This window comes from Ruditapes philippinarum, unplaced genomic scaffold (assembly GCF_026571515.1).
Source record: "Ruditapes philippinarum isolate M1 unplaced genomic scaffold, ASM2657151v2 ctg1104_1_1_1_1, whole genome shotgun sequence".
NCBI lineage: Eukaryota > Metazoa > Mollusca > Bivalvia > Venerida > Veneridae > Ruditapes > Ruditapes philippinarum.
Genome location: NW_026856378.1, coordinates 206,448 through 217,142, shown reverse-complemented (window position 1 = coordinate 217,142; position 10,695 = coordinate 206,448). Strand labels below are relative to the sequence as shown.

The 10,695-nt window shown below is 33.8% G+C and overlaps 1 protein-coding gene across 1 annotated transcript in view; it reads left to right on the top strand.

Annotated features, from left to right (window-relative positions):
* Positions 1-2,100: 2,100 nt before the first annotated feature.
* Positions 2,101-10,695, top strand: part of LOC132746327 (uncharacterized) — a 28,013-nt gene continuing 19,418 nt past the window's right edge. Inside the window, exons 1-9 of the mRNA XM_060735442.1 lie at positions 2,101-2,301; positions 4,652-4,942; positions 5,798-5,947; positions 6,238-6,492; positions 7,002-7,145; positions 7,600-7,818; positions 8,246-8,407; positions 8,786-8,908; positions 9,462-9,620. Coding sequence (XP_060591425.1) covers positions 2,241-2,301; positions 4,652-4,942; positions 5,798-5,947; positions 6,238-6,492; positions 7,002-7,145; positions 7,600-7,818; positions 8,246-8,407; positions 8,786-8,908; positions 9,462-9,620 — 1,564 coding nt within the window. The 5' untranslated portion in view covers positions 2,101-2,240. The remainder of the gene's footprint in view (positions 2,302-4,651; positions 4,943-5,797; positions 5,948-6,237; positions 6,493-7,001; positions 7,146-7,599; positions 7,819-8,245; positions 8,408-8,785; positions 8,909-9,461; positions 9,621-10,695) is intronic.

Here is a 10,695-nt window from a genome sequence, read left to right as displayed (position 1 = left end):
CATTTCTGTAATCTGATAGAATGTATCGACTTTCTGTTTAACTATTCTACCATTGTATCATTTTCTACAATGTCACATAATCTGTTAAACTTGTAGTAATGTGTTTAAGTCACTTTGACTGTATAAATTCCTCAATAATTTTAATTAGTTTACCAACTTTTACTGACAAAGCGTTTTAAACCTGTATGTTTTTATTATAGTTATAATACTGTACAAATAGAAAGAGTTAGTACTTTAAGTTCTTTTACATTACTATAGTCATGGAAGTCAGGCACTTGTAGAATTTTGTACCGAAGGTTTTACACGATTTTTTATTGTTTTACATTTTTTTGTATTCACTCGGTCGTTCATCTATTCCTTTTTTAACTTATTTTGTCGGAGAGGAGGAAGATGGCTGTGTTTTTTGAAGTTTGATGATGAGTTGGTACATGTATCACAATTTTAATCCAATTTGATTAGAATTCCTACAACCGTAAACTATCCATCTTTTTCTCTTTCTTTCTGTTTCCCCCTCCTTCAAAAATGGCAGCATAGTAATGTGATTAAAGCAGACAAGGATATATATTATGGCTTCGTATTTAATCTGTAGCACAAGGCTTCACTATGACGCTACTATCTGTATCCGTATAATTGAATAAGGCTTATAACAACTTTTTTGCACGAGTCACAAGTTCACCATGAAATGACTTTTTATGATGGTTTTGTTCACGGAGTTTGAACTGGCGATTTATTTCGTTTTTTTTTTCCTATCATAATTTCCCCGGTCATTTCCCTAAAGCTTCTCCCTCGTTTTGTCTGTCCGTTCATAACAAAATCTGTGCGGACTACTCCACAAACATAACTGGTGCAATTACGTCCAAACTTACAGGAATGATCAGTATAAAAACTAGTTGCGCATAGTCGGAATTTTCCATTTCAGAGTTATTTCCCTTGAATAAAAAATATATTTTGGCCAGTTATAGATTTTTGTTCCGTCTGCCATATAGGAATAGCTTCTCCGTCGTCTGTCTGTCTGTCTGTGCGTCCGCCTGGCCGTCCGTTCAATTTCATCCAAACTTTACACAAAACGTCAGTTTGTGTGTATATATACAAAGCTGAAAACAGATACAATAGCATTATTTCTGAAGTGAAGGTATTCCTGAGTGAGAGATTTCAACTGTGAAGGGCAGAGGAAACAACAGTTAAAGCTAAAAAACGTACATGGAAACATATAGACTGCAGCAAAATAAAAAAAAACACAGGCTTACAACAATCAGCAACACAACATTGGATTTAGTCTTCACTTATATTCAAGAAACCAATTTCGGTATACTTGAAACATACTTCAGCTACCACTAAACTACATGTGCCTCTTACTGTGCCCACCGATGGAACAAAATGTTAGCCTGTTAGCATCTTCAGATAGGTAACATCATCTCTAGATACAGTCAATTTACATTTCCAACAAACTGTCCAATTACTACTCGATACACCTGCTTAATGGGCTATCATCAGATCACTGATCACTTTTGTGATAACTGTGATGCAAAATATTTGTCTGAGACTACACACAATTTGGATGTTGCTCGAACTTATCTTCTGACAAGGTTTTAATAGTCTGTATGATTTTTTTTATGTATGTTAGGGTTTACGTAAATGGAATTTACCTTAAAATGTGTTTATTCAGTTTGGCCTGATCTAAACTGTCAAAAAGATATTCACTTAATTTCTAAGTCTTGTTTTATAAATTTTAATATGATATTTAAGTTATTTAACCGACGTCTAAGAACGTTATAAACATGTATCAAATAAAAAAAAAATACGAACACAAAATTATTTTAACTTGTTTCCTAGATATTACTTTAAATTTTAAAGACTGGTGCATTAGTATGTATTTACATATGGACAAATTTCTAATTTATCATCATACAAGAAAGTGTAATATCTACCACGAATTTATCTGTAATAGTATCTCCTTGTAACGTATCTTTCCAGCTTACTAAACAGAGTTATCTCCCTTTACGTCATTGTCGCCGTTATCGCCAAGAACAGGTGCCCTTTTTATTTTATCACCCTTTAGAAGTAACACGTCTCTTATTATTATCATAAATTAACAAAAACATAATCTGACAATTTGTAAATTTTCACTAACATGTGTATATGCTTCAAAAATTATATTTCTGCGATATTCAATTTAATTTTTATTTTCAAAACCGGAAATTAACATTTTACTTAACATATTATTCTTTATCTAAATCATAATGAACATGCCAACCTATCAACAATTTGGATTATTGTTTTTGATCGCAATACTTCAAACAGGTAGGTTTTAAGAGCGCTCTCTTTTTTCAATGTTTTTACATAAGTTAGAATATTTGTAATTCCCTTTAATGACTGCTTTAACACAATGGAAAACGTGTCGTGTTTTGTAGCATCACACATTTAAAGCGACTCCACTGACGTTTTTTGACATGACGATACTGGAATTATTTTTTCGAAATTATTGTTCCACATGATGCAGGTCTAGACCAATAAATTGTGTGCATAGATTCTAAGTATTCTAACTGTGAAAAATTATCCAAAAGAAAAGCATAAAAATACTGTTTTCTATTTCTTTCTGAGTATATTTCTTTATAATCTTTTTGCATATCTGTCTACTTTAACTTCCCCAGCTGATCTATGTAAGAAATTAATGTTTTTTCAGACCTCAGTGGAGTTTCTTTAAATTTTATGTTATTATGCATATATAGAATCTGGTCTGAGTTGTCTCATACTAAAGCAAGTACAGAAAAAAAAATATATATATTAATTACCTCTGCGTCTGGCTAGTTAGATATAACTTTTTTTCTCCGACAAATTATCATAAGTAAAACTAATGTGAAATGACAAAAATTGTCAGATTCCGTTATGTCACTAAGAAATTAATGGAATTGTTCTGACATTTTTTTTCTGATTTGTCATAAAACCATGGGAAGTAAATGTAAATTATTTGTCTAATTGTTAAGCTCTTATTTTGTCTTCATGTTTTGTTGTTTTTTTGCCATTTTTTCGCATTTAATTGTATAACGTAGTCATAATTATAGTGTTATGAATTCACGAGGCGTATGTCACTTTTGCACGTGTATAATTCACATAATAAATTATATAATAAATAGTTTTTTTTCTATAAACACAGGATTTATTTTCATGAGTGGAGGTAGCCATGAGTGAAATATGATATTTTTCATACTGCAAGATAAAGATAAGTCCTGTATTTCTTGAGAAAAAAAACTTGAATTTTCCATTTATTATACAATTCTTTCTCTTTTTTGACATTACAAATAGAAAGATTTAAAAAAACCAACTGAAATAAGAAGATAGTAGTCCGGTAAAGCACCAATGAAAATACGGAAAATATGTTTCACTGCAGTGTAAAATTATTTTTTTTACAGTGAAAATACGGAAAATAAAAATACGCATTTTATTTCATCATTATTTGTCAATATTGTAATTATAAGTATATAACAAAGTCAATATGACGTCAGAAGGCAACATTAACTTTTCTAAATGAGATGTAAGGGGAAGATACCGTAGGCGTATCCATGGGTTCTCACATAAACCATTTGATTTATCTACAAATTGTTTTAATACATAGTTAACTATCCAATTAAATCAAGTTAAGATGCCTGATTCTAAATCTTCCAGCGAAGCATCCGGCACAAGATCAATTCATACTTTCATCATCATGTGTCGTCTTTATATACAGAAAATAGTTTCTTTTAATTTAATAAGATAACTTGCCATAGAATATAATATTATCTATTAGTTTGTACAAACTGTCTCATTATTCAAAAATAATTGAGTTTCCCTGTATTTATTCCGTCAGAAAAGCATACTTTTCACAAATGTGCAGGCTCATGAAAATTTTAAATCTCTAGATAGAATATTAAGATTTGATTGATTTAAACCAAAATCTGTACTTTAAAAGTTTGCTATTATCGTATGCTTCCAGATGATAAATTAATTGGCAATAAATTAAGTTCTTAAATAATTATGCTGTTTCTCAGAAAAGCTTCTTTTAATAAATATTACATACAGACAGATTTGTTAAATGAACATCCCAAGTTTTATAAATATAAGTTTTGTTGTTTTACAGTTCACTGAGTACATTTTTTTTCAATTTCTACTTAAAGCTACATGCTTCCAGATGAGTCAAAATATTTCAATAAAATCAAACTTAAAAAATAATGTACTAATTTAAAGATGAATGAAAAAGTAAAAAGTTTCAAAATTCAAGTAATATTTTACATATTATGTTTGATTAACAACTGATTTTTAAGTATTTACAATTATTAAAGTTCTACTGCGTTACTAACACGGTAAAACTATTTATGCACATTTTGACCACTTTTTAGTAATTTACGTGGTTTGTAAGTGCCATTGATAATGTGTAAATTGCTCCCTTTTGGTTACTTCACAAAATCACACATTCAAATACATTTTCAAAGTTTTCATGAAAATTAGCATTAATCTGGAGGCGTGCTGCTTTAATGCAGTGGCATTTCCAAATTCCTGATTCATTAAAAAAAGCTATTCAGCATAATAGAAATTATGTGATGCTTTTTTTAACAATGATGCTTTACTTATTAATTATATCAGCAAACATAAAATTTCATTCGTTTACCTTTTCAAGAATGCGCACCATCCGAAAGGAAGCCTAGACAAAGTCCTTTCGGGGGCGGAATGGGAGCGAGCCCATTCCATTCCGGGCACAGTGGTGGACCGATGTCTGGACCCATGGGTGGAATGGGTCACATGGGACCATCTATGGGAGGGCCGACGATGGGTGGTCAGAGTCATGGAAGTTCGAGCTCTATGTTCAGGACGTCAGTAGGCCTAGGATGTGTTCGCCATAATATTGTATGTCCAAAGTGGTGCCTTGCCGTTGATTCTAATGGTTGCAAGTCATGTCCTTGTGGACCAGGTAGAATAAACATGCTTCAAAGCAACTTCTTTACATTTCGGAGAAGCTTTTTCCACTCCCGTCATAGAAATGATAATAAAGATAAAGATTTTATTTCAATATAACATAGTTAGGAAAGCCCAGTCTTCCTTCTGAGCCTCTGTAATGATTTAGGGCATAAATGTAACAAATTGTACATTAAATAAATTGTACATATTAAGAGATGTTTTCTGCAATATTGCGCACAAATTTTGAAACGGCTCGTTTGTTATTTATGAAACTACCGGAAAAAGAAAAAAAATCATATTTCATCACTACCCAATACATGTATCTGTAATGTTGCCCGACCCATTTGCTGAAGCGTTATATTGCTCTATTTTGTGTGTTTATCTTCATGTATATAGGCAATAAAATATGGTTAATTATGTTGTGTTCGTATGAAAGGTATCAAAGGTAGTGAACTCTTAGATCATTCATATTTAAGTGTTCAACGAATTTCCTCCCTTTAACCAAAGACGGAAGTGCGGTTAAAGTTCAATAAATGATTTTTAAAAAATGAACATTTACATTATGTATAACAATGTTTTTTACCCATTCATCATATGTTGCTCTAAAAGCAATTTGTTTTAACGAATGTCGTGTTCTACGAATAAAATAAGCACTCAACAATGACTTTTATCAGTGTACAATTTCAGTAAAGATTTGAAAACACAAATGTAGAACTACACTTTTCTAGAGAGGTATAAATTAAACAAGATTCTCATTGATGTTGTTTTTTGGAAAGCAACAAATTACATATCTGCAATTTGTCGCTAAATCGTCGTCTTCCTCTGCTCAGTGGAAATCAAATAACTTTAAATTACTGTTTAATTTTAGGTGGAGGAATGAACGCTGGTGCCGGTGGTCCAATGGGCGGAGCTTTGCCTGGTATTCCGATGGGTGGACCAATGTCAGGCAGTCCAATGGGTGGAGCTGTGCCAACGGGCGGAGCTATACAAAATGGAGGTAGTCATGGCAGTAGTTTCGGTATGCAATACGATATTTTATCTACACAAATTAGACAAATAGATCTGGCTGCGTTTTATGTACTGAAATACTTTTTTAATAAAAACCTTTAAAAATCTGGATACAGTGTGATCCCTCGGAAGCATTTATCATAACAAAATAACATGAAAATTGCAGACTCGGCGGCTTGATTGTGTCTGTACATAAGGGATAATGAAAATTGCAACATCCGTCACGCCCCCTAGCACCGGCTTGAGCTGTACACTTTAAAACCACTGCAATAGTGATACCTAGTTTATATTTTGAAATAGGAAGTGGTACCAGTGGAAGCGGAAATAGTGGAACTGTCACTGGAAATGGTGTTGGAAGTGTTGGAGGCGGGTCTTATGTTGGAGGCGGGTCAGTCAGTTCAACTTCAACACAAACCTTTGTTACAACTAAACCAGTGAAAGAGTGTGCGGCGACACTTTTATGCTCGTCCACGTGCAAAGAATATGTTCTTGGCAGCACGAGCTCTAGCGGATGTCGATCATGCTCATGTCCGTCAAGTCACCACGTGTCAACAAGTATATCATTTTCTATACACTTTTAAATACCTATTATTTGTAAACCTCAAATATTTTTATAGGGTCATACATACATGTATATACGTACTAGTACTTCAATGAATATAAGCATCTATATCTACATTGCCTGTTACGAAATGATACGTTCACGGGGTAGGAACTGTTACACGAGGGATGGAGTTCTTATGATCACTTGTCAGGAGTTCTTGTGATAACTGTCACGGAGTTGTTGGCAAACTTTTGTATATACTACAGAAAGACTCATCAGATATGGTCATTTTCATCTTTAAAAATGTGTTTTAGGTGCTAAATTAAACTTTAATGATTAAGCTGGCCTTTCAGCTTGTATTATGTGTCAAATACTAATTTAAGTTTTCCGACGAACTCCGTAACAGTTATCATAAAAACTCCTGACAAGTTATCATTAGAACTCCATCCCTCGTATAACAGTTCCTCCCCCGTGACTTTAAAATCACAAATTGTGACTGTGCACAGTTCTTTAACTCCAGCAACTGTAAACTATATAGTCCAGACAGTACAACCTGCCAAAAAGGAGTGTAGTGTGACAGCATATTGCATGAGGTCGTGTAGCGGAGGTTATGTCATGTCTAAAACTGATGGATACGGATGTCCGGAATGCTCTTGTCTAAAAGGTAATATGTAACCACATCAACCCTAAGCTTTCTCCTCGATGATTTTTAAGCGATAAGAACATGTGATACACTTATTGAATACTTATTATATTATGTTCTCTTTCTATGTGTTGACCTTTCAGTCAAACATATAACAGCCGGTGACCAGTGGCTTTCAACCATAGGATCGAGACTAACTAGGGATGAACGTACGCTCCATCGATTCTATTATTTCAGTACTTTCGCATTGTACTTTTCTCTCAACCTTTCTTTTATATTACCATCTCTCTGTATATTTTAATTTAAATCCCGTTTACTTAGTCCAGACCAAGTTATGAGTAATTGACGTTGGAGTCGCGGAGATGAATTCGAGATCATTGGATTTGTATCCAATATTATCATTGCAGCCTCTCCGGCGAATAAATATTTGACCCTTTCTGGTTTTCACCTTGTTCAGTAAAGATTTATACTTCAGTTGAAAAGCCTTATGTTCCACCCATCGAAATAGCTGTAGAGCCACCGCCAGAGAAATATCAATATCCTGTTGAAATCGCCGTTGAACCTCCACAATATACGCAACAGGTTCAAACATTGACTCTAACTTGCGCCGCCCACTCGTGTAACAGTGGCTGCACAGTTGGCTATAAATGTGGCAGAGACGGATGTCCATCTTGCGAATGCATCCACCCAGCTGGTACGTTTTTCTTAACAATCAAATAACAATCATTTGTTATGTGTATTTAAAATAAACAGTTTACAATCACATGTTTGAATATATAAATCAATACAAATATACATTGTATTTTCATAAATATCAGAGTACATCCGTAACTCTGCCGGCAACGTCCGGGATGATCCGGGAACATCCGGCATTCGACCCCGGATGGAATAAAAAATTTAATATCACCGGGGTGGTCAGGGATAATCCGGGAAGGTATAGCTTTGCCGGCTTCATCCTTAGTAGTGCTGCCGGGGTTAGTGTGACCGCAACAATAATTTCACCCCAGATCGTCCCGGATCATCCCAGTAACTTACCGGGGTGGTCCTGGGCTTTGCCGGGAGTACGTGAGACCGCAGCTTAAAAGTATATAGCATCACAATAATCTATATTACTATTTTAGTTGTCGGACTCTCAACGGTTCATCAGGTTTATATTGAGAAGCCCGTCCGGTGCAGAAATACGCTGGCATGTCCATCAAGCTGTAGTCTAGGGTACAAGTGTGGTATTGACGGTTGTCCAACGTGTGAATGCCTCGTTGCTACGACAACCAATTACATACAAAGTGAGTATCAGGCGCAAAATGAGACAACGCGTAATTAATTGAATATTTAAACGTGAAGAAGTTTAACAATCAAACTAGTAAATGAAGATTTTCATTTTTTTTGATTGCAAAAATAGATAGGTCAGCTATTTTCTTTATTAATAAGAAAATTTGTAGCTATTTCTCAAACATTTATAAATGATATCAATTTTAATAAGTTATCGCTTTAATTTTCGTGCGCTAGAGCAAGATTTACATGTTTAAAATTTATATAAATATATTCACATGATTTGTATAGCATTTTATGAAATAAAATATATGTTCTACTTTATGTTTGATGGAATTATTTGTCTTTAAGATGTTTTAAAGAATGATGTATCGATATTCTCATATTTACAGCTCGACCTCAATACACTGCCCAAACATGCACACATACACTTACATGTGCCGCAACGTGTACGCACGGATATGAGCTGTTCACTGACGGCATGAGTTCCTGCTCTAAATGCGCGTGCAAACAAGGTAACTGTTTAAATAACTAACTTTAAAGATATACTTTGCTCAAATTTGATTGTTGAAAATATTGTTAAATACTAAACAGTCTCTTTGTATGTGTAAAATAAACATGTTTTGACTTCACATAAAGTAGATAATGGTATGCTTTAAACTGAATACACTGAATACACTGAAACTGAATATAGGTGGATACAATATCAATACGCGTGTATAGTGTCATTAAAACAAAAACTGGCAGTTTGTTAAAGAAAGGACCAACTGTAATTGACCGTTATAAGAAATGCAGCTTCCTATGCATGACTTGTACATTCTTTTAGTTAAATAAGATATATGCAGTAAGTATTTCCTTGATTTTAATAAACTTCTGCGATTGAAAACATTTTACTCGTAGATAGGCATATTTAAATCAATATTTCATTTACATTTCTCGGTTTTTGAAAAGCGCTTCATTCTATTACATAGTTATTTAATACCTCATATGTTTATGTTTGTTCCTTTTTTTTCATATACGATCCGTCTGGCTATTCCCCTTTAACATCTTTAAATTGCGTTATTTTAGCTGTTTATGCTACGAAACCACAATATACTGTTGAGCGACCAGGACCACAATACCAGATAGTCCAGTGTCCGAGCACTGATTCGTGCTCAGGTGAATGTCCTTACGGGTATGAAGTGATAAAAACTGACGGAGGTTGCCCAAAGTGCCAGTGTAAACAAGGTAAGTATATTTGATTGATATAAATGGAAATGTAGAATTTGCAAATTTGCTTACAGCCATACTGAACATTGGCCCAGACAAGTTGACAACATCTGGCATTTCAGAGATGATTCTGGGTGAAGTATGAATATTATAAGTAGTCGGTAGTTGTTTTGTTTGATTTTATTTAGAAGAAACGGGAATTCGAGTTGGTCTTGTCACATGTTTGAGGTAGTCTGAAAGGGAAATGGCAACCTTATTATACATTATGTTATGAAACATAATACAACGCTGATCTATGCGTTTTTTGATCTAGGCTCCTCCATTCCAAAGTTTCAAGATGTCTGGTACACTTGATGTACGATTGTAGTCCTTTTAACCGACTCAGTACAGCAACATGCTCACGACCCTAATGTGCGCAATTACGCAGATCATGGTTAGCTGACGCATGATTCTGCAAATGCTACTCCAGCGTGTTCGATACAAGTTCTTGTATCTTTCTATTTATGTGTTGTTTTCGCCACAGAAGTCTAGTTGTTGGTTTGTTTGATTATAAATGTGATAATGGTTTGCTTAATTTCTAATATGAACGAATAAGGTATCTTCAATCGGTTACTAGTTCTATAAAAACTAGGATTTTTAATGAATGGAAACTATTGCCGTTTTGAATGTATCTCCAATGTTTGAATTTTATTACTCTTATGAAATATTTTTAAATAAATTCATTTGAAAAAGGATACTTGATACAAATTTGAAAAAATGATTCAATTTTCCAACTTCTTGAAAAGTTCTTCGCTAACAATACGCGTTATCAATCCTATGTCTAAGATATACGTTTCTTTATTGTAAAATGTTGCAATGATAAATATTTTATTTTCATATACTATATAAGTACTTATTTTGGCGGGGGTTTATATTTGGCTATATTGGCGGTCAGGGTCAGTAGCGCCAATTCAAAACACCGCCAATTTAAAGCACCGCCATTTTAGATCATCGCCATTATTCTTTGAAAGGTAGACAACTCATGGTAAAATAGCTTTGGTTGTCCGAGTAATCTCCCTTGATTATTTGTAATAAAAATAAACATTACAAGTAA